The sequence below is a fragment of the Eretmochelys imbricata genome, chromosome 22 (assembly GCF_965152235.1).
Source record: "Eretmochelys imbricata isolate rEreImb1 chromosome 22, rEreImb1.hap1, whole genome shotgun sequence".
Lineage (NCBI taxonomy): Eukaryota > Metazoa > Chordata > Testudines > Cheloniidae > Eretmochelys > Eretmochelys imbricata.
The window spans coordinates 19,551,090-19,575,496 of record NC_135593.1 but is presented as its reverse complement, the minus strand read 5'-3'; the positions used below and the strand labels follow the sequence as shown (position 1 = coordinate 19,575,496).

The 24,407-nt window shown below is 51.6% G+C and overlaps 1 protein-coding gene across 1 annotated transcript in view; it reads left to right on the top strand.

Moving 5' to 3' along the window:
• DSCAML1 (DS cell adhesion molecule like 1) overlaps positions 1-24,407 on the top strand; it is a 366,671-nt gene that overhangs the window by 169,469 nt on the left and 172,795 nt on the right. The window contains exons 4-8 of the mRNA XM_077839967.1: positions 6,821-6,967; positions 11,207-11,485; positions 13,938-14,213; positions 15,467-15,763; positions 19,480-19,752. Of these exons, the coding sequence (XP_077696093.1) occupies positions 6,821-6,967; positions 11,207-11,485; positions 13,938-14,213; positions 15,467-15,763; positions 19,480-19,752 (1,272 nt within the window). The remainder of the gene's footprint in view (positions 1-6,820; positions 6,968-11,206; positions 11,486-13,937; positions 14,214-15,466; positions 15,764-19,479; positions 19,753-24,407) is intronic.

The window sequence follows — 24,407 nt, the reverse complement described above, 5'->3', positions numbered from 1 at the left end:
TAAACCTTGCTTGAGTTGCTGTGTCCCTGTTTTCTACTCTCATGTCCTGCGGGGAGCGTGATGCATTGGATCCACCTTTTGTGATGCGGGAACACAAGAGAGGGAGGATGGAGAAGTAAGAGATGCCAGAGTCCCCTTCCCCCCCAACCATCCCATTGGTAGTGGGATTTTTGGAAGGTTATTTGCAGAGGCTGGTAGTTGTGTCTAGCTCTGAGAGCGGTTAAAACAATGCAGCTTCAGTCTGGCAACAGACACACTTAATCCTCTGCTTCCTGGAAACCTTTCCCACCTCCTGGCAGGCAGAAAGATTTGACTTTATTCCACAACCATCGGTGTTAATCTCGCAAGAGGAGCTGGCAATAAGTCACTTTGGGGAGGTGTCCGTTGGAGAGGTTCACATCAGTTATCGCCCACATCTTTCCCGCCAACCAGTGTAATTCTCTTAGACAAAGTTATTTGCCCCTTTTTTAAAAATTGAAGAGACGCCATCAGGTTCTGTAGACCCTAAATTTAATGTCACGGTGTCTTTAAAATTGTGCATTGCAATGGGCAAGGTGCTCGTTACTTCCAGTGCAGAGGGGTTTTGTCTTCACTCAAGAGGATCAACCTTTGAACAGTATTAAAATGGACGAATCTACTGCACACCCAGAAGGGTTTAACATCTAAACACTCTTGTTGCTGTGAAGATAAATGATGGAACATTCATAGAACCCATGCTCCCCATTCCTGGGGAGTGCCCATGGGAAGGATGGCCTGCAGGGTACTGTGTATGCAGGTAGTTGTTTCCCATCTTGCACTTACTTTCAGAGATGAAGCTCTTCCCTCCCTGATACCCTGGTCATGGAATCCCTACAGACTTGAGAACAGCTTGTACATAACTCAGTTCATACAGAACTCAACCTGTAGATCCAGGCAGAGCCACAGCCCAGTTATTGTCACTTGATAGTGAGTCTCACAATATTTGGTGGGTTTTTTTCTTAGAGCCCCAGCTTCTGCAGTCATGTGAATATGGGAGAATCTCAGCTTTCACTGGGGAAAATAAGTTTCCAGTCCTCATGGTTGCAAGGAAAAGCTTGAAAAGGTGACCCCTGACAGCTCAAAGGATAGAAGGGAAAGAGAAAGAATGTTTGTTATTTTTTAAACTCTCTTGGATTTGGGGGTCGTGACTCATTATACTTCAGCCCTTGGGTTGGCAATGTGGCACATGCTAGTGACCAGCAGAGTTCCAGGTGTGGACAGGATGTGCCGTGGTCCAGGCAGTCCTGTTCCGCAGAGAGGGCTGGCTTATTAGGGAGTCCCAGGGGTGTCTGTCTGTCCCTCTCTCTCTCGCAGAATGTTTCTGTCCAATTCTGAGCAGCTCCCACGTGATGCAGACCAAGAGGAGTGAAGGACTCGCTGTGCTCCTTGCAGTTGGGTCTATGGAGAATGCTGGGCGTTTTGCCTTCCTTAAGCACATGAGAAGCATCAACGTGGTGCTAATGGTCCATGGGCCCTTTGTTCTGAATGGCCTGATTTTCGGGTGTTGATCTCTTGTATTGAGCTCAGTGCCAGGCTGCCAGGCGTGATGCCATTGTCATAGAGTGACTCCAGGCAGCAGGCTGGGATAAATAGGAGATCTGTTTGCCTGCTCTGCTTACCTCCACAGACCATCCTGCCAATGGTGATTCTGTTGGCGTTCAGGGAACGTGCCCCTGGATCAGGCGTTTGGAGTAGCTCAGGAAACATTCCCACCACCCCAGTGAGTTTGCTCCGGGTTTTACCTGGCACCCAGGGATTGGGGAGTTGAGTCAGGGCTGGTGAGTGCTCATGAAGCTCAGAGTGAGCCGGCAGAGTGCTCTTTGTATGTACCGGTGCCTCTGGGCTTCCATTGAAGCTACTCCCCCCAGCTGGGACCAGGGTCTGGTCGGCTGGAGAGGCACATATCCCAGCTCCCCTTGCTGGCTCCCTGCCTTCTTCCATGTATGGAGAGTACAAGCAGCCTCTTCAACTAGCTGAGCTGCTGTCCCTTGTCCGAGGCAAGCTTCCCTGCTGGAGTCCAATGGCTTGAGGTGGAGCCATATGTGTATTTTCTGGCCCAGCACATGGGTTAAGTCCATTTGCCCTCACAGCACTCCCACCCGGCTTTGCTCCCTGTCCACCTTGCCTCTAGTAGGCTGAACTCCTGTGGCCGGCTTTCTGGCTTGCTCCCGCATCCTGGGGAGCCAGCGCTTTTGCATGGCTGGCAGGGAGGGTTCTTATAAACGTATGGAGGCCATTTTCAGACCTGATGGCAGGGAGGCCAAGTGTAAATAGGTGTCAGGGCTTTATTTGTATTCATTTCATGGTAGGGGTTATTCCCCACCCGCCTCTGGTCTCCCTGGGCTTTTCTTCGCTCTCCATTGTGTGGGCTCAGCAGGTCCCTCATCCATTTCCCCTACAGCAGGCCATAATTTGATTCTCATCAAACATGCAGAACTGATGTTGCAGAAGGTTCCTCCAGAGGTTTGAACATCCTACTGCTGCTGTCTGCTCTCCCTCTCTTGCGCTGCGGGTCGCTCCAGCTCGGGAAGCCTTTGTTTCCTGAGGAGTAACACGGCGTTCTGAAAATGGTACCGCAATTAAATATGCACCAAAAAATGTTGGGGGGGGGGGGGAGGAATGAGGACAGTCAGGGTTGTAGAGCAGCAGTTTGCAAGATGCAGCGACCGCTCGTTGCCATAGAAACAGCCTCCCCCCTTGCTTAAAATTCCAGTACAGCCAATATTCTGTGCTTACTGGTTTGCTGAGAGATGAAACATTAATGATCTATTTGCATTTTATTGCAATTGCACCGGTGGGGCTTTTCTTTCTTCTTTTCTTTTTTGGATCTCTGTATTAATCCCTTGATACTTCAGATTGACAGCTCAGAGCTGTGACTGCTCTGCAATTATGTGTGTGCTGCGGCATTGACTTTGCCATGTCATAACACAGAGACAAAACAACACATGCAGATTTTGGCTAATGAGCATCTAGCCCCTCCTTGTAAACACGGAGATAGAAATATCTCTTCTCTCTCCCTTCCTTCTCCTCCCCTCCCCTCCCAGGTTTTGCAAACCAGAGTGTGCAAACAACTCATTCATTGATCATTTTGATTCCTTGTCAGGTCTCCTTTTGGCTCCAGGGCCGGACATTGAGTTACTGGGCCTTAAAGACATTTTTGCATGTGGCTTTCCAGTCTCTGTGTTTATTTAGGCATTCTGTTAAGTTAGATGAATGTTAATTGTTTATTGAAGTCACTATTTTTCTCTCTGTTAAGAATCCCTGACACAGAACTTGCTCTTACTACAATTAGAGTAGGATAAATGAATATCTGGCTGATATACAGCTAGATAAATTCATGGCGTATAGGTCCATGAGTGGCTATTAGCCAGGGTGGGCAGGAATGTCCCTAGCCTCTGTTTGCCAGAAGCTGGGTATGAGTGACAGGGGATGGATCATTTGATGAGGACCTGTTCTGTTCATTCCCTCTGGGGCACTGGCCACTGTCAGAAGACAGGATACTGGGCTAGCTGGACCCTTGGTCTGACCCAGTAAGGCCGTTCTTATACTGAGATGGGAATGTGTCAGCTGGAGTTGGGGCTGACCATTACTCTGCCTTGTGTCGTGGTTTGCTGCTGATATGCTACATGGTAGGAAGCCTCCTCTGAGGGCGGTCTTTGGACTAGCCTGTGAGCGTTGCTGGGGAGGGGGATGGGGGGACATCAGGAAGGATCAGGGGTGTCAGGAAGGATCAGGAAGTGGGTTGTGAGTTTGTGCCAGACTGGTTTCAGATTTCTGGCCCCCTCACTTTAGAAGATCTCTACTTCCATTGTGAGCATAAAAGATGCTCTTTCCTTTGCCTGAGTACAGAACTGTCCAGGCCACTTCCAAACGGTGGAAGCTGATTCTCAAGCGAGGCCTCATCCTAGGTGCTGGCGGTTCAATGGGTATTGAACCTGTTCCCAGGTCTGTGGCTAGGGGGTGCTGTGCTGATGGACGAGCCATCTTTCAGAGGAGAGAGAAAACTGGGGTTCTGCCTGTAACAAGGCTGGTTCTGGCGGGACCCAACGGAGAGCACCAAGTCAGGACAAATCACTTCAAGCAGGGCAGTTATAGCCCAAGGCTGGGGTTTCGCTGCACACAAAGGCAAACCAAACCAGCCAAACAGAGAAGACTTTTGGTTTTACTCCACTGGCTAACCACAAGTCACACAAGCAATTCCCTTAGATGCTCCAGTTTCCCAGTATCCCCACCAGTGCCACTCATTATGGGGATGAATGGTTATGAAAACCAATACCCCAGTGAAAGAAAAGAGGTTCTCTCGATCCCAGCGGACCAAGTCCCAGACCCAGATCAATATACAAATCAGATCTTACCCACAAATCACGCTGTTGCCAATCCTTTAGAATCTAAAATCTAAAGGTTTATTCATAAAAGGAAAAAGATAGAGATGAGAGCTAGAACTGGTGAAATGGAATCAATGACATACAGTGACGGCAAAATTCTTGGTTCAGGCTTGTAGCAGTGATAGAATAAACTGCAGGTCCAAATCAACAGCTGGGATGGGTCATCAGTCCTTTGTGTAGAGCTTCCACTCGTAGCAAAGTCCCTCCAGAGGTCAGAAGCAGGATGGAAGACAAGATGGAGGAGCTGCAGCAGGTTTTTATAGTCTCTTGCCATGTGGTCTCTGCTTTCTTTGTCCCAAGGACAAGCTGTCCATCACATGGCCTGGAAACACCTCAGAGTTCTGTCCATAGGCAGGTTCCTGCATGCCTGGCTGAGTCACAAGGTGTATCCGTCTTCTCTCAATGGGTCAGGTGTGTAGCTGATGGTCCTTAATGGGCCATCCAGCAGGCTAGGCAGAGCTGACACCAACTTGTCTGGGGTGTCGTCCAAAAGTACAGCATAAGTTTGAAATAGACAGTATAGAGCCAATATTCATAACTTCAACTACAAAAATGATACACACATATAGACAGCATAATCATAACCAGCAAACCATAACCTCTCCATAGACCCCTTACACGACAGCCTTTAGACAATATTTGCTGCAAATATAGAACAGTGGTCGCAACAGTGATCTGTACAGTTACAGATTATATCAGTAATGTCACACCGCCCATCTCTGGTCACAGAAGATTCCCATGGCGCTGCTCATTTTCATAGCCAAAATCAGACTCAGGAAATTACATTCTACCAACATTCTCCATGCTTGTGCAGTGGTGCTATGGGGCAGCGCTGTGCTGCTAGTGAACAGCTGCCATGTCCCACTTCAGAGGTGGCTGCATTGCAGTGGTGGGCCCAATCTTTTTGTGCTCTTTGGGGGTGAAAGGCTGTATCTACCCGTTAGGAATTGTGAGCACCGTTAGAGCAGGATGCAGTGTGCTTTCCAACGGGGAAAGCCAACTTTAGCCTCTTTCCAAAGCCATTTGCTTGCCTTCCTTTGCATGCTGCTGCTAAGTTCTTCCACAGCATGGGCGTTTGCTCATTAGTATGTATTAATATTCATGGTGAATTATAAAGCGGGGACCAGGTTAATAAGTGGGCTAATGACTCCTTATTCACCTGTGCACTAGCCTGAGGCATGGACAGAGAGGCCTTACTTTTGTGCTTCAGTGCGGGAATGTCTCCTTGTGGACTCTTTCACCATTCCAGCTGGCTTGGTTTATGCTGCTTGTTACCTGCTGTCCTCTGGAATCTTCCCCCTGGTGTTCAAGTATCAACTTAAGATCCTATTTGTTTTCGCAAGCTTCTAAGTAAGTTCAGCTAATTATTGACTTGGCAGTATGGATTCCCTTTTAATTGCCACATTGCAGCACGGCACGCTGAGACTCCGCAGCACGGTCTGAGTTTGGAGTTGCAAGCTTGCCTCTCGCCTGGCCCTGCCTTCTTTAACAAGCCAACATGGAACCACCTCTCACTCTCCTCCCAGGCCCAGGGTCTCTGGTCCCTTTCCGCACGTTAATTGGGCCTGAGTAGAGGTACTGCAGAGACATACTAGTTTGCCCATAGTAAAATGGAGTATGATTAGACCCAGAAGTGCGGCCAGTGCCGGAGCTGAGAGTGCAGCCTTAAATTCTGTCTGTCCAGTGCATTTCGGCAGCCAGCCAGCACCACTGCTTACTCTTGTTGAGCTTTTATATTGGGAGCACATTCAATCAGATGAGGGGTATATTTTAAGTTAACTTGAAGATTGTGACCAACAAATAAGTTCTAAAATGGGTGCCGAACACCATTCCTATGGAATGTCACGGTCCACTTATTGGGGCACCCCGACCCCAGGTTTGCATTCTCAGGCAGATTCATCCACATTCAGAATGGTATCAGCACATCCGGCTTTCTGTCTGCATGTGTCTCTGATCTGAACATATGCTGCAGTGCTCTCCTTTCCTGATTTTAGATCCCCATTTAAAACTGCGGTCCCCGACCTAAGGGAGGAGTCCGACCCTTGGTTTGTCTGGGCTGCCCAGATGCCGCATTGACCACAGCGGGCTCTCATCCTGTGCTAGCCGTTGTGCAGCTCCCGAGAGGCAGCAGGGCAAGTGAAGGACCAATTTTCCCCCTTGAATTCAGCTTTGACCTTGTTCCTTTCCGTAACTTTATGCAACTTCCTGTGGGAGTTCCCTTATTTTATGGTGTCTTCAGTGAGAGAGCCCAGTGGTTGGGGTTCAGTATGTACACGGGTGCATGCTTCTCTGCAGAGCAGGCATTCGCTCACCCCATCCCTGGGCTGCGTCTTACTGCCTGGTGATGCAATATGTTTAGTTTGGTCAAACACAGAGAAATAACCGGACTTTTCCCTCTCTTCTGCTTGTGTCTCCAGAAAATAGGTTTTTTATTACTTTTTATGGAGGTTTGTACATATCGGACGTGCAGAAGGAAGATGCCTTGTCCACCTACAGGTGTATCACCAAGCACAAGTACAGTGGAGAGACACGCCAGAGCAATGGGGCTAGGCTCTCTGTGTCAGGTAAGTCTCTGGATCTGAACCTGCAGCCAGCAGAACTCAGCCGTCAATCTGTGTGTGCAAGTCTGTGTCTTTAATCTTCTTATCTGGCTCCTGTCACCATGATATCAGAAGTCTCCCAAAATGGTAAAGTGTATCCACATAAAAGGACAGCCCAGGAGGTTCTAATATGACTGGGAAGTCCAGCATGAGCGCCTTGAAAGGGGCTAGATTTTCAGATGGTGCTGAGCACCCACCCTTTCTGGCATCTCAAATTGAGAATGGCCATGTTGGGCCAGACCAATGGTCCATCTAGCCCAGCATCCTTTCCTTCAACAGTGGCCAATCCCAGGTGTGTCGGAGGGAATGAACGGAACAGGTAAGCATCAAGTGATCCATCCCCTGTTGTCCAGTCCCAGCTGCTGGCACTCAGATTCTCATGACACCCAGAGCATGGAGTTGCATCCCTGACCATCTTGGCTAATAGCCATTGATGGACCTATCCTCCATGAACTTATCTAATTCTTTTTTTTAAAATCTAGTTATACTTTTGGCCTTCACAGCATCCCCTGGCAGTGAGTTCTGCAGGTTTACTCTGCATTGTGATGAGTGGAATCACTAGGCACTTCGGGAAATCTTGGCCATGGTTCTCTCTCTGTTTCCTCCAGTCAGCAGACAACGGCCTTTGTATTACCTGGGTGGGGAGTGGTTTATTTGCTTTTTCTGTGGGCGTGGAGACGGTGGCAGCACAGAGAGAATGAGGATGAGTGAAAGCCTGGATGGGGCGAGGGGTGGAGAAGTCCTGGAGATGGGAACATTTTATCCTCCTGTTCATCCCCAGGAGTGCTAGCTCTTGACGAGAAGAAGCCAGCACAAGTTGCCTCACGGAGGGGCTTGGCTCGGGTCCTGTTTGATTGCTCCTTGTGTGACTCTGCAGACAGGAGCCTGTGGCAGGGTGCTGCAGGGCTCTCTTGGTTCCTGCCCCTTCTGTGCCGACAGGGTCGCTCGGAAACCCTGGGGTTCAGTAACCACTGGTGTCGTTGGTTTACGGGCTGTGCTCCTGCCAACCCAGCTTGGGTTCTGGTGTCTGCCCCTGGGAGGGAAGAGCTATTGCTCTGCTTCCGCTCCCCCACCTGGCTTCCTTCCTCCCGGCTAATAGGGTGAACAGCTGCCTCCCATTCACCAGTTAGGTGCAGGTTTTCTCTAGCCAGCTCCAAGTTACTTCCTTTAATGGGTGCTGGCATGACAGAGGGCCGAGTCAGCAATTCTTGCCCAGCACCCCGTCACAGAGCCTGACATGGGACCCACTTGGATCTGTATGGGGTAGATCTAAAACCTAGGCGCTGTGCCCTGGCCAAGCTGCCAGGACCCGTGCTGGGCTCCAGTCTGCTGGAAGGAGCTCTTACCATGTAATAATTTACGGCTCTTGCCCTCAAAAGGTAGCAGATCATTTATTTACATTGACTTCCATTTTCTTAGCAATATAATGGACTTAACTCCCTCTATATATTAATTATGATCTGGACATTATAGAGTTCTTAGAGAGGCTCTTGGTAGTACAGCAAGTTAATGCACTGGCCGTTCACCTCATGGGCTTCTGTTCAAATGCCACCAAGGTCATAAGCACACGTGAGTGGTGATTCCAGCCCACTCCTTCCTGAGCATTTTTCCACTTGGCAGAAACGACCATGGCAGTTTCTTCACAGGGTGGCAATTGCAGGGGGTGCGAGCGTTCCGGTCTGAAGGGCATTGACAGAACTGGGCGTGGGGGAGTCCAGGGCTGGCACTGCAGGGGGTGCGAGTGTTCGGGTCTGAAGGGCGTCGGCAGGGCTGGTGTGGGGACCCCGCGGTGGGAATTAAGTGCAGGGGGTACTGCAGATGAGCACTGAGGGGCGTGGGCTGCGCTGTGTGTATGTGTGGGGTGTTGGGGGCAGGGCCAGGAAAGCAGGAGGCGCTGGAGGTCAGGACTGAAGTACCTAGGCAGAGGTGCATGTGGGGATCCCAGGGCTTAAGAAGGTTTTTGGGGGGTGACAGGTCAGGATTGGAGCCCCCGGCCTGAGCTGCGTCAGGACAGTTGACCCTGGCCTTTGGCACACTTCAGCAATTGTCCTCCCCTTTCCCTGCTGTCCACTGACTCTCCGCAGAGTGACACAGGGCAGAGTGGTGCGGGAGGCGATTTTGTGGCGGTTAACGAGATTGGGAGTCAGCTCCTTGACCAAGGCACAGACACCCCCCTGCGTTCCTGGTCCATCGTCAGGAGGTACGGGAAGAGGTGCAGGGGCTTTGGCTCAGGTCTGGCTGGCCAGAGAGGGATCACTCGAGTGGCAGCTCTCCGTGCAGAACCAGATGCAGCCGCAAGCCGCCTTTCATCCAAGTTAGCTCATCTGCCGATTGAATTGCCCACTTGTCTTCCAGCCTCGCCCCGCCCCACTCCACCCCCCCTCCCCAAAACCTGGAAGTGAAGTACAGCTGCCAGTTGGGTAGCCTGGGAAGCCACGCAGCATGACACCGGGCTGTGATGTGATGTGATGTGACAGGCCGGTATGTGAGCAGCCCGATGCGATGTGATGAAGATGCAAGTGATACTGCAGCAGAAAGCACAGTCTGCATTGCCAGGTGTTGCGGGGAGCTCCAGGCGCCGCTGCCTGCCCAAGTTACTCTAATCGGGAGGGACTTCGCTCGGCTTGAATTCAGATCACCCCTTGCACCAATCAGCTTTGAGTCCCTAGTTCTCGACCACGTTTGTTGGCTTTGTTTGTGTCGGTTTTGGCTCCTGTGTTACCTGGTTGATGGCCGTGCCCTGGCTGTGCAGTGTGGGCTCGTGGTGAGCAGAGGGGCAGAGGGAGAATGGAAGCCAGGGCTCCTAGGTTCTGGCACTGACTCGCTGTGTGACCATGGGCACGTCACTTATCTCCAGGCCCCATCAGTAGAGGAGGGATAATACGTAGCTACCCCACAGCGGGGTTGCATGGGTTAAATAATATTCGCTAGCGCCCTGTACTTCCCCAGTGCACCTCTCAGTGAGGACCTGTGCACTGTCGTTTCGTATCCAAGAGCTACCACCTTGCTGCCCCATGGCTATTGAGCGAAGGAGCTGTCTGAAGGGCAGGGTCCAGTGACACCTGTTGGCAACATCTGCCCATGAGGAGGCAGGCCCGGGGGAGGAGGTGGAGCTGGGTTAGCAGCAGGGAGCGTGGCATGTTGTGCCAGAGTTAGCAGCTGGGCAGACCAGACGTTCAGACCCCTTACTGGTATGTGTCCCCAGCTGAAGGGCATGGACAGGAACCGCCCCTTCCCTGGGCTTTGCGCTGTCCTCTCCTGAAGACAAGACCCCCAAGACCCCATCACCAGGCTTCATATAGTCTTCTCATATGGACAGGACCCCTCCACTCACCCCTCCTGGGCTTTGCGCTGTCCTCTCCCAGGCTGGGGTGTGTTCTGTTTTGGGGCGGGGGCGCTCAATCTGGCTTGGCCCCGTGCTGGCCATGGCTGGTATTTCCATGCCATGGCGTTTTACTGCAGCATGGGAGCAATGAAAACGATGTCTTTCCCCTGGAATTGAATTTCATGCCTGAGACTCGGTGATTAATTTTCTCCCCTCCTGGCCGCCTGATGGGCCCCTGTCCTTGTAAATTTTGAAATATACCACTGAATTTGTGTCTTTTGCACCAGTTAGGTCCCCTTGCATAGTTCCTACTGTGCTGTATTTATCTCACCCTCTCATAGTGAGAGTGTCTCCCAGCCTTCCTGGGAAGGGCCGGAGGGAGAGGGGAGGTCAGCCCAGGTACTGCCCCACCCTAGGCCGGTCACCCTGCTTGCTGAGCGCATGCTAGGTCCCCACCTGCCCACACCTGTCCCTACCTCATGTATTCATGAAAGCCGTGCTGCAATTGGCAGGGCCCCGACTGAGATTGTAGGCTGGGTGCGTTGCACTGGCCAGCCCGAAAGCAGCAGCATGTGTTCATTCTGGACCCAGGGCCGCAGCTGGCTGTCCCATTCCTGGCCATGCCGGGGGCCTATGGAGTGCCTATGTCTGGATAGTTTGTAGCTGAGTTCTGTGGTTGTGGCTGCCCCCAGGTCACTAAGCACAGGCCTTCCCCGGTATCCCTGTCCTCCTGGGTCCCCAGTGTTTATAACCAAATGCTCTAGTTTGTCCTCCGCCCCCACGTAATGCACCAGCCAGATGGTGCAGGCTGAAGAAAGGGTGTGTCGGCCTTTGCTCCATATCTGCTTCTGAGCAGTTTGTTTCCTCTCTGCTCTTAGACCCAGCAGAATCCATCCCTACCATCCTAGATGGCTTTCAGTCCAGGGAGGTAAAGGCAGGCCAACTGGTGGAGCTTCCGTGCATCGCCTCCGGGTACCCGAACCCAGCCATCCGGTGGATCAAGGATGGGCGCCCACTCCCTGCAGACAGCAGGTGGACCAAGCGCATCACAGGACTGACGATCAGTGACCTGCGTGTGGAGGACAGTGGGACGTACATCTGTGAGGTCACAAACACCTTCGGGTCGGCCGAAGTCACCGGGACCCTCACAGTCATAGGTGAGAGCCGACCAAACAACGGAGAATGTAAAATTATGGGTCGCTCCATTGCACATCTGGGGAATGGGGGTTGGGGGCAGTGGGCTCATCTGGGGAATGGGAGGTGGGCACATCTCTAGAAAGGATCCATCCATCTCTTCAGAGACAGTAAGCCTGGTTTCTGTTCATCTCATTTTATTAATATTGGAGCTGGGCGTGGGCCAAGAGGGTGGATCCCACCCCTCCCCCTTCCAGACTTTGGGTCAAGTGGGATTCCAGTCTGGATCTGAGGTCCATGGTTCAGGCCCATCTTTGCTCAGATCAGAAAGAGCCTACCTGGGCCTACTCCCCAGAGCCTGAACAATCAGCCACAGTGGGTGTTAAAGGGGAATCGTGACTGCTGCCGGATAGCCCAGTGCTGCAACCGAGTTTTGATTTCTCTTCTCCCTTGCATGTCAGGCTTGTTGCCCTGATGCCTTGGCCTGTGTGGGTTTTATATGCCCTGGGTTATGTTCTGTGTGTTAGTGTTATGGCCCATTTTACTGTCTTCTCCTTAAACATTAGCAATAGTGAGGTGTGCAGCTCTGGATTTCATTGATCATGCCATAGTGGGGGGCATCCTCTCTAACCTCCCAAAGTCCTGGCCCGGCACTCCTTGGCCCTCTGTTAACCTGGGGTGGATTGTCTGGGGGCAGCCCCCTCTTGGGTTGTTCCAAAGTTCTGGCCAGGAATCTGGAGACATGCTTGAGGTCATCCCAGGGCTGTTCGTTTGCATGGGGCAGGTGGTTCTGAGGGATTCTAGCCTGGCTATTGCTGGTCCCTGTTCCAGAATTGCATGAGGTGGATGGGTGATCAAAATGAAATCGCCTTCTTGGCCCCGGCCATCGTACAGTGCCTGGTACATTGAAGGCTCGGGGACATCCCTGTGCTGCGTGCCGGAGCACAGTGCCTTGTTACACGTAGAGCGCAGAGCATTTGAAAGAAGTTTGTTTATTTATATCACAGCAAAATATCTCAGAGATCCCCAGATTTACCATTTTAATGGAGAGAACAGACCGGGACTGGTGGAAAACCAGAGCGCTACGTTGTGTGACTGGTTGGGTTATTAGTGTTAGTTTTATATTAGGGGCCTGCATGTTGTGTTTTGTTTGATTTTATGTTTAATAAACTCCAGCCAAACAGTAAATTCTGTCTGGGGAGGACATATATTTATTGCAGGCTTTGTTCCTGGGGATCTCCTTGGTCCCCAGTAACCCAGCTGTGCAGCATGTCCCTGGGGATGGGGGGCATGTTTGCCCCAGCTCCCGCAGCGACGCTCAGCATGTTCTGCGTGTTTGTGGAGGGGCTAAAATCCCGACATGCCCAGGCGGGCGTGCATGGGGCTGGATCAGAAGGGGAGGCTCCACCCAACGCAGCAGCATGCTCAGTGAGCAGCTCCAGGGAAGTCTCTGCTCAAAGCAGGCCTGTCACACCTAACACATCAGCCCGCCATGATGTCTGCTTCCAAACGCAGCCAGCCTCTTCACACCAGCTCCTGTGAAGTCAGAGCGAAAACGATCCACAGGGGAGGCACTGCCTGGCCCTCCACGCTCCTGGCTGTTGGGCATGTTGCCCGCACCACGCAGAGGAGCATGTGTGGGGGTGACATTAAGATGAGGGGCCCTTGCTGGAGACTCTGAGGAAGGTCAGGGACACACCTGGCTTATTGTGCAATGACATTTCATGTGCAGTCAGGCTAATACTTCCCCGGGAGAGAGACCACGTTAATCAAGGGACTCACGGAGTGCACTGTGCAAGGAGTGCTCCATCGCCCAGCCTTGCTGGTGCCAGCTGCCACACCAGCCTTGCCCTACCCCCTGCACTGTGATGGTTTCTCCTGGCAGTGCTGGGTGCAGTTGCACTAACCCCCCCATCTAGCCCCCATCAGGGGTAGGTTTTGTGTAAGGCTCCTGATTCCAGCAGGCCCCCTTTCCCCTCACCAAATCAACACTTGCTCTTGACTCAGCGGCTGCTGGAAAGGCTTAAGAGCAGGGGTCTGGGCCTCCAGCTGGTCCGCCCTTCCCAGGAGTTGGCTGGTCGAGGCAGACTCCTGACCCCAGCCAGCAAACACATGTTCGAATACAAATTGCCTTGTCTACACTAGGATTTGAGCGTGTGCTCACCAGCGCCTGTTGAAAACACACCTGATTCCTAGTGAAGCCAAGGCCTTGCTGTGCTCACTGCGGCAGGTCACTTGCAGCGTTCCCGACAGCAGCTTGCTGGTATCCTCCTGCTGCAGCCCAGGGAGTAGAAGGGAGACCTCGCTGCCACTCAGTGTGATGGGCCAGATTCCGCCCTGGTGCAACTCGGCTGGTGCAGTCGGGTTCCCCTGGGGCCCTCCACCTCCTGTGCCAAGAGAGAGATCGCTAGATCCTTTCCCCAGGCCATGAGCCCTGAGTGTTTTTTCTTTTGCCTCTCACCCTGTCGTGCACAGACCCTCTGCACGTGAGCCTCACGCCAAAGAAGCTGAAGACGGGCATTGGCAGCACAGTCATCCTCTCCTGCGCCCTCAGCGGCTCGCCGGAGTACGCCCTCCGCTGGTACCGCAACACAGACCTGGTGGTGCTGGACGACTACATCTCCATCCGGGGGATTAGCAACGAGACCCTCCTCATCACTGCCGCGCAGAAGAGCCACTCTGGGGCCTACCAGTGTTTCGCCACCCGGAAAGCCCAAACGGCGCAAGACTTCTCCATCATTGCGCTGGAGGGTGAGTCGGCTTCTCGGGCGTGACGGTGAGGAGGGGAGTCATTAGACGGTCTCTCCAGCATCCTTTGCCACCCATGGAAGCTCTGTGTGCAGAACAAGTGCAGGGGAGATTTACAGCATCGCTAGGAGAGGAGACTGTTGCCCCTGAATTAGACCCTACTCCCCTGCTTCCTGGCCTGTGTCCAGGCGTGTGTGTACTGGCCAGTGGGCTCCAGAGCTGTGTCCACACACAGCTGCAAGGTTTGCCCATTTCTGCTCCTGGAAGTGAGATTCTGCGATGCCAAGTGCTCCCCGTGCTTTGCCCAAGTGCTTGGACACTCCCAAGGTGCTTTGCAACAATTCACTGAACTACGCCATGCAATGCCCCTGCGTTGTAGGGGTCAACCCTGTACTGAAATGCAGCCGTCTCTGGGGCGGAACCAACAGTTATTTAACAGCACCTAGCAACACTACCCGGTATTTCAGGAAAGGAAAGGAAGGGAAGAAGAATTCCCGTCTGCAGGAGGAGCTGGGTGAGGCAGAATGTAGTTATCAGACACGGTGTGGTCAGGAAGTTGCTCTCCCTTAGTGAAGGTCCTAGGGTGCTTTTGATAACAGGTGGCCAGGACTTTAGTGTAACCTGCTGTAGTAACTGCAGGGATAGAACCACAGCTGGGCCCTGTCCTCTGCAGGAAGGGTCTGTACCAAGAAAGCAAAATAAGCGACAGTAACTAGATGGGGAAAGGAGGAGCTGCCCAGATGGGGCTCATTGTGGTGCCCTGGCCTTGGGTATGGGCCCATCCCCCCCAAAGGCATCCTCCCTCCTCTGCCTCCCAAGCAGTGTCGTTCCCTCGGGTGCATGTGCCAGGGTGCAGGCTGAGCCCTGTGTCCCTGCCCCTCTCATGCTCTCTTTTATGTCTCATCTGAAAAATGCTCCTAAGCCAATATCCCCCTGGTTCTCACCAGCCCTCTGAAAGCCGCAGCCCTCCTCCCTGGGGCATGCAGGCTGGGCATGGTGGGGCCCTGGCCAGGAAGCATGGCGTGTCAGGTACGTTGTTGTTGTTTATCTGTGTCGCGGAAGCACTAGGAGCCACAGCCCTGGACCAGAAACCCATTGTGCTGGGCGCTGGACAAACAGAACAGGATGCCCCTGCCCCCAGAGAACTGACAGTCTTCGTGTTTAAAACCCGCCGTCAAGCTTGTGCCTAAATGCAGCTGCTTGCGAGGGCCCCCGCCTGAAGCCCTAACATGCCCCTCACCGGGTGTCTCTCCTAGATGGGACCCCCCGGATCGTCTCCTCCTTCAGCGAGAAAGTGGTCAACCCGGGCGAGCAGTTCTCCCTGATGTGTGCTGCCAAAGGCGCTCCCCCACCCACCGTCACCTGGGCCCTGGACGATGAGCCCATCCAGAGGGACAGCGGGCGCCGCACCAATCAGTACACCATGTCAGACGGCACCACCGTGAGCCACGTGAACGTGACCAGCCCGCAGATCAAGGACGGAGGGGTGTACCGGTGCGCCGCACGGAACTCGGTGGGCAGCGCCGAATACCAAGCGCGAATAAACGTAAGAGGTGCCTGTCTACTTTTAAATATCAGCATAGGACTCATACTGGGCTTTGTTCTGTTCTGTTTTTTGGTAGAATCTCTCTTCTTTTGTGCCGTTCCACCCAGCTCCCCCACTGCCCTTGCTGTACTTTTAAAGTTGCTTCAAATCATCAGCATGCACTTGATCGAACAAACCTTCCCTGTGGTTCATCAAGTGAGGCAGGACGTGGGGAGCCTACGGAACTCGTTGCCACAAGATTATATTGAGGCCAAAATCTTAGCAGGAATCCCAGAAGAATCGGGTGTTTATGTGGCTATTGTGGACATCTACAGCTATGTTAGAGGATTAAAATCCATGAGGAGTGTGGTGAACCCCCATGCTGCTCTCCCGAAGCCAAGCTTCAGCAGTGGGGAATGGGTTGCACCCTCCTCTGAAGTATCTGGTGCTGGCTGCTGTTGGAGACAGGAGACTGGGCTGGATGGGCCCCGGTCTGGCACTGGCTAGCCATCCCGAGGTGGCCGGCTGTCCCATTCGAAACATTTTGTAGCATATTGAGGCAAACATCTCAGTTTGTAAAGCAGAGCCATGTCTCGTGATCCAGCTCTCAGAGAGTGGCTCCGCACTATTCCTTGGGAGTTGTCAGGGTCACCGTGCTGCAGAGGTGCTGACTGAGGAAAGCCCCTGCATCTCAGTGCCATGTGGTTCCCTGCTCCTTAGGGGTTATGTTCCAGGGCTACACTGGGGCAAACAGCAGATCCAGATCCCCCCAAAGCTGGTGGTTGTCACATGCCAGCGAAGTTCATTGCAATTTCCACCTTAAAGCTGCATGTCCCTTCCATTTCTTTTTCTGCAAATGTTGTGGGAGAAGCTAACGCTCATCAGAGTGAAGGATTTTGCTGCCAGAAGTTAGGAAGACTATAAGCATCATATGCCCCGCCCTGCCAATGCACAGCAGTTCTGACCTGCAGCACCCCCCATTCCAGGCCTGCCCCACGGCCCCAGCTTTGCCAGTGTAACTCAGCCCTGATCTGCTCCACCTCCTACTATTTCAATCTGGGCAGTGGGGAGAAATCCCTCTTCTCCTCCCTTCTAAACCTAATGCATCTTGGGCCTAACCTGCAGTGTCCTCTGCAGCACCCCCAGCAACACCAGTCATTGGTTTCTGAGCAGATATTGCCAACTTCACCAACCGTTGCCTTTGGGAGGAGCCGCCAATTTAATTCCCACTACAGCCCTGGGAGGATTTGGAGTCCAGCTCCCTGGAGATGAGAGCTAGTGCACGCACCCACTCTGCTCTCCTCCTGTTGATCAAAGTGCAGCTGGTAAATATGTCTGTTCCCCCAGAGAGTGGCTCCAGCTGATCCCAGAGGGTGAGCAGTTGTGATGGGCAGCGGGAATGTGCCCTGCAAGGCCTCAGCCTAACTTTTCCCTACTTGTTTTAACTGCACAGTGCCTTGGGGCCCTGCCTCACCTCTGACCTGTCCACCTCATAACTCTGACTCTGTCCTTCCTTCCCAGCACTAACTGCCCCTAGGCATTGGAGTGTGATTAAACCCGATGGTGAGCCAATTTGTTAAATCATGACAAATGAGCTGAATTTTCTCTTTGATTTGTCATAGCTGTATTTTCTTTGTCTGCTAAAATCCATTGTGCTGTTAATCATTCCTCTTGTTATGGTTGGAGCATGCTGTTCTTTGCATTACAGGGACTTCTGGTGGGCAAAATTCTAAGACACAAGGTACAGTATTAGCCGGTGACCGTTAACAGTTAAAGCTTCCGATTGTATAGGTATGAACTAGACAAAGCCAAAAATAACGTTATTTTATCTACCAGAAGCAAGTTTGAATGGCCGTGTTCATCTGTGTCTCCGGTTTGCGATGGTGTTTGTCTGGAAGTCCAGTGAAGCTGGGCTTTGGCTGCCATTGATCACTAAATCTGGAGCAAGTTCATCGCTTAGCAATGGGAACCACTAGCAAAGTTTGTTGTTGAACTTTTTTTTGTTCTTTAACGACAGATCCCTAGATTAGAATGCAGGGTTCCTTAGTCTGGGTACATGCACATCTCTCTGACAGGGCCAAGGGGCTGTTCATCAGGAGCAAGTTTTTAAACTTTTCCAAGTCCTCTGTCAAATTTACTCCCACTTTTACACACCCACCCACACCCTTTCTTTTCTGCTGGTAAGAAGCCAGTGTTCCACGGCCAGTATAATGCATGGGTGTGTGTTCTTGAGTAATGGCTGCCTTATGTGAGTTAGCTGGGTCTGAAGCTACCAGTGCTGAATTTGATTCAAGATAGAGGCAGGAAGGGTTGGTAGCTCTAGGTTTGCCTGGACTGTTTCCACTACACTCCCAGAACTGTCTGGGGGTGTGCAGCCCTTTTCCCCTTCAGTGCTCAGGGGAGAACTTTGTGGCTGATGCTTCTTATAAGATGCTTTTTTCTTTGCTGGATGTTTTCTTTTCTGATGGACTCTCTGTTTTTGAAGTTGTATCCCATCGACACCCCAGAGTGAGGGCTGGCAGAAAGAGCGTTTTTAAATCCATTTTTTATATTATTTCCCAACTGCTTTGGAGCATTAGAAGTGGTGGCTTTACAGAACATGAGGCAGCTGAAAACATCACCAAAGCACCTTCCCCCACTTCTGCCTCCCTCAAGGCCCAATTTCATCTTATTTTCAGAGATTCCAGAAAAAACTCCCCCAATTGTGAAATCCCTTCTCAGTAACTTTTGGAGAGAGTGGGTAGGAGAGATAGGAAAAGCATTAAAAAGTGAAAGCAGCAAACTGCTTTTGAATGCGTTTGTTTTACATGCCAAGGAAATGCATCTTCAGTAAGAGTGTCCTGCATACCTGATTAACTCGGAGTTCTGCGGTTCGCCTCAGGCTGGGATCCAAGATATAGTTGATCTTTACACTGTAGGTGGAGTATTAGTTTGCTGTTTCATTTAGGCAACAGCAGACAACCAGGAGAACAATATGATTGTTGATCTAAGACACATGGTGTTGAAATACTCAAGTGTTGTGTTCTCCTGATCCATAAACCAGCCTGAAAGCCAGAGAGAAACTGCTAAACAGTGCCTTTTCAGCAAAACATGGATCCCTTGCTGGAGGCTCAGGCAGGCTGATTTTAAAGTGGAGGTAAAATAGTTTGCAGTTGAGATTGGCTGTGTGAGGTCCTGCACCTGGCATGTTCTTTTTTAAAGAGACATGCAGGGCAGCTGTGAGTGTGTTAGAAGCTGAATGGAGCTTAGGGAAGCAGCACAGAAACATACAGCCTCGTCAGCAAAGCCGCGCTGTCCCTAGCATTACCCGGGGTGCTTTCGGAGGTATGCAGAGAGTGCCCCGTGGACGGAACTTTCACAGCTGAGCGTGGAAGTGACACCCACACAATTTGGCTGTGATTTTAAAAAGCACCTAAGTGGTTCTGGAGCACACGGCCCAGCGACTTTCAGTGGGGGCACGTTCTCCTGCGCTGCGGTGGCGTTTTGGAATATCCCACCCTTTGTGCACAAGTGACTCTGAGGCCAAAGTTTGTCAAAAGCTGGCTCTGCAATTTCTGAGTGCGTGCAGGATGTGGGGAGCTCACCCATATTTGAGCTGTTGCCTCCCCCCTCCCAAATGTGAGCAAACCCTAAGTCTTTATCTTGCCTATGAAATGTGCTCTGAAATAGCAACAGATCTGTGTGCAAACAAATTGCTCTTCGGAATTAACCTAGCCTGCCTCTTTCCTCCTTCCCACAATGTAGGTCCCCCGAGTATCCGAGCCATGAAGAATATAACAGCAGTGGCGGGTAGGGATACCTTCATCAACTGCAGGGTGATCGGGTATCCATACTATTCCATCAAGTGGTACAAGGATGCCTTGCTGCTGCCAGATAACCACCGCCAGGTGGTCTTTGAGAACGGGACCCTTAAGCTGATGGATGTGCAGAAGGGCATGGATGAAGGGGAGTATCTCTGCAGCGTCCTGATCCAGCCGCAGCTCTCTATCAGCCAGAGCGTCCATGTTACCGTGAAAGGTAGGAGGATGGGCGTGCTAAAGCGGCCCCTAGCTTTAGCAGGGGACTCGCTCTCCTACCCTGGTGTCCTGCCAGTTCTTGGAGTCTCTCATGTGTTAGTTGCAGGGGACTTTCAGGGACTTTCAGCAGCCCAGCTGGCTGATTTCAGCATTGTCCTTTTGGCATTTTCTCTCTCTCTGTCACGCACGCACACCAAAGTCAGAGCTATCCCACCATGCCTGGGTTTTACCAAGAGGGACGTAGGTGAGTCGTAACTGAAGAGCACAGTCACCTCAGCCTCGTTTGGTCTGGGGGAGCCCAGCTGTGGGGAGGGGAGAAAGGGTAACCGTCAGGAACGCTGCTGGAAAATCCCCGTTCTCCTGCCTGCAAGATGTTTGTTGCAGAAACCTTTGCCAATTGCCTGTCCCAGGCAATCTTGACCGGTGCTGCATGAGGCACCTCTCCCCTTCCATGCTCTTCTGGGCGTTTCGGCTGCACTGACTAGTCTGCCTCCCACCCACAGCCCCGGGGCACCAATAGCTCCCAGTGCTCAGTTGCACGTGGACAACAACTTTACCACGGGTCGCACATTTGCGGGCCCAGGCAGAGCAGAGGTTGCGCTCGAATAATTGTGAGCAAGTTGCTGCTGTGGGATGAAGATGGATAAGCCAAGCAGGGACGCGTCTCGCTCCATTGGACACACCCTGGGCTCTTTGGCCAGACGGTGGCCTTGCATTGCAAACGTTACATGGGTCCACGATCAATTCCCATTGCTCTGGGTTAGCTGCTGAAGCCCCAGTGAATTAGTTCCGTTACTGCTGAGTAACTGCCTGGACCTGCCGCTCCCTCTGCTGCCCCTCTCCATAGTGTATCCATTTCCCATTACGGGCAATGGAGCAAGAATTTACAGTGTAAACACAAAGTATTAAAACATCTAACCTTTGCTCAGATCACCTTCATTGAGGTTTTGCTGTGTGTGTTAGCTTTTAAAAAAATAATACACTCAGTCTTCCGAGCGGACAGAACATCTTAAAAGCTTCTACAGCCCATCAATTATTCAGCCCCATTCAGGGAGCTATCAGTCCTAATGAATTGAATCTGATGCATTCCATTCCAGTGACTTGCTGAGATTGTGTTATGAGCGTGTGATGCTACAGTATCTTCCATCCTCAGGGTTGTCGGGGCTCCTCAGCCTGTCGCCAGCTCGGTGGGTGCAGTAAATCATTTCGACAAACACAGCCACAGCAGGGGAGAAGAAGGGCAGTTTTCTCTCCGTCTCACGGAGCCGAGTATTTCTGGAATGCCCTTGAGTTCTGCAGTGGGTTTTGTTCTGATGCCCCATCCTTCATAGCCTCATTTGGAATTGGGTTAGCAGGAGCATGCATCCATGCTGATTATGAATTCTGCCACTTGATTAGCTCGTACTCTCCTCCAAGGCTTTGCAAAAGGAACATGGAGGAAGCTGTGTTCTGTAGATGGCATGCATCAGAGATCTTCAGAAAGGCCTTCTCTGTCATCGGGAGCCCTACAGGGTTGGTAACTGCGCTGGGTATCTTTGTTGGCAGGAGCTTTTTTATTTTGGAAGCCACCATCCCTGATTTGAGCATTGGTCTGCTAAACCCAGGGGTGTGAGTTCAATCCTTGAGGGGGCCATTTAGGGATCTGGGGCAAAAATTGGGGATTGGTCCTGCTTTGAGCAGGGGGTTGGACTAGATGATCTCCTGAGGTCCCTTCCAACCCTGATATTCTATGAACACAAGCTCTCAAGAGGACACAGTGCATTTAGCAGCACTTGCTAGTGCACTAAAGTTAATGGGTGGCCAGGCATCCTGGCAACTGGTCACGCAGAGTTCAGGGGGATTCCAAGTGAGGATACCTTGGGTGAGTTCCTTGTGCGGTAGGCTCAGGGTGGACAGTTTGGGAGTGTGGCAATAAGACACCTGTTGTCCCTATGTTTGGGAGCCCTTGATGTTTGTGTGAAATGAGTAGTAGGAGAGCTGGGAAGAGGGAGAGGACATTTGCATTTCTTCTTCTTCTTGTCACGAATCCCTTCTGTACCTTACACGTCATACTACAGTTCATCTGAGATTTTATTGCTGGTTTGAGTTTTACAAAACTCATTGGGCTCCTGTGGGGAGAGCTGACCCTTGTGGATTGTCAGTAGAGGTTTACAGTAAACAAAGCCGAACTTGGACTGAAACCATCATGCTTTCTGAGAAAACCATGTGAAATCCTGAGTTTGCACCAAACCCTAAATCTCTCCTTCTTCACTCAGGGATAACAATCTCAACAATGTCCTATACACCTGCATAGTCTAGTGCAGGTGCTAAAGCTCGGGACAAAATGTCCAAAAACTGGCATGGAGTTTTGGTGCGAAAGGGGTGGGCATACAGGGAGTACCTGGAGACTGCAGCGGAGAATGCCCTGGGTGTCTCTCCAACATGTGGCTGCATCGAGGAACGGAGCCTCCCAGCAAAAGAACTCAGCCTGCAACGGCAGGCAGCAGGAGTCTCCTCCCCTGAGACACTTTGAGAACTATGTTGGCCAAAGCACTAGGAAAAAATTTCAGCGGGGACAGCCCTTCGTTGGCCCATAGGCCTTTCCCACCTCTCCCTTCTCCAGCTGCATGAGGCAGTGTTACGTTTTTGTTCGTGAGCAGTGCAATTTTTCTTTATTTCAATGTGTGTGTGTGTGAGAGAGCGAGAGCGGGCCTACGTGGGTGTGTGCACATGAAACATAACATAATTCAACTCTTCTCAATCTCGAGAAGGTGCCATTCGAGAATGTAAGTCTGCTGAAGATGAGCTGCAGTCCCGCATATTCTGGGCTCCCATTGATATGCAAACCCTTCTGAGCCTGGATTTACTGTCTTGATCAGCAGTTGGTGGCAGTTGTAGAAAGTTGAGCTGATTTAAATGTTCTCTGGTCTGACTGACAGGGCCATTCCGATTGGAAGGGAGACAGGTTTATTTCATCTGCAGCATGGCTGGTTAGAATTTATACCAGAATTTAGATGTCGTTTATTTATTTATATATTTATTGGCCATCAGATAAAAGACCCATGGAAAAAAATTGAAAATGCCCTGGAATACAATCCGAGCTGCTCCAAAGACCGGAGTAAATAAATATAATGGTATGTACATAGAGACTATGCGATGGCATGGAATGCTGAAAAGCTTTTATTGCCACAGTTGCCGGGTGACCACATTACGTGCCACAAGTGAGTTATGCAAGTCTTCCGAAGCAAGTGATGATACAAGCTTTACAGCACCCCTTGCACCTTGCCTAGTGTGTTATGCTAGTTTTTTTTAAATCTTAGTCCTGTTTTTAAGTCTCCAGCTGCTTTTCCCTCTTTGGGGGCTAGTCACTTTTGAGCTGATGCTGTGGGTGTGCTCAGCACAGAGCTCTCCCCAGGAGCGGCATGAATGGGGAATTGCTTGGGACAGGAAGGACTTTGAGCTGCTTTCTCTGGCTGCTCCCTGCAGTGGTATGACTAGGGGGCATGCAGTGGAGTGGGGAGCAGTAATGGTTTGGGGGACGGCTGCGTTACTCATGTTCCTACAGCGTCACCTCGTACTGACCTCCAGGCCAAGCTGAGGGTGTGGGACCAGGGCTCATCGCCCCAGGATCCGGTTCTGTCAGTAGTGCTGCCTAGACTGGGCTGAAACTAAGGGTGTGTCTACACTGTAGCTGGGAATGAGCCTCCCACCTCGGGCAGACAGACTTGCGCTGGCAGGGCTCCAGTTAGCGAGCGGAAAATAGCAGTGTGGACGTTCTGGCTTGGGCTGAGATGGACACTGTAGGCGTCAGAACCCGAGCTCCAGCCCAAGCCAGAACGTCCACACTGCTATTTTCAGCTCGCTAACTGGAGCCCGGCTACTGCAAGTCTGTCTCCCTGAGCTGGGGGGCTTGATCCCCGCTTTAGTGGAGAGGGAGCCAAAGGGGCGCTGATCCAAAGTCCTGATTACAAATGTAACCCTCTCACCTCAGGGCAAGGGCTGAGGAGATGGACCCTCTGCATGCAGCCCAGTCCAGGGGTGAGTGAATGGGCCCTGTATTGTGCTAATTAGGGGCATACTAGAAAAGAAGAGAGACAAGACAACCTTGGGAAACAATTGGAAAATGAAAAGCAGTGGGTTCAGCTCAGCTTGTCTCCGCCCAAGTGACAATGTCTTAGTGCCCCCCTGAGGTCAGCAGCTTCTTGTGATCCAGAGGAGGTGAGCATGAGAGAGTCCTTCCACTTGGAGTGATGGAAATTCCCCACCCTCGTGTCCTCCCCATTCTGTGTCAGCAGTTACATTAAAATCTGTTTTGGCTGTAGTCTCTTGGAGTGCAATGATCTCCACGCTCTCCATGGAGTGTCAGTTTTAGGCTCCAACAGTTTTACATTCCAGCCCCAAAATCCTGCTCAGATTTCATTAGTGCTATTTAGTTTAGAATCCCTGTCTCTTTCGTGGCCCAGCCTTGTTGCTCATCCAAGTTCTTGCAGTTTCTGGGAGACATGGAGCCCTGAACCCATCCTGTTTCTTACAGCTACGGAAGCCATCAGCTGTCACCATTGGGACCTCTTCTCCTTAGTGGTCTCTTTGTCTCCTCTGACAGCACTGTCAGAGCATCCTTCCCCCTGGGATCCACTCTAACAGCTGTGCTCACTATTCCAGGCAGCAGACGAAACC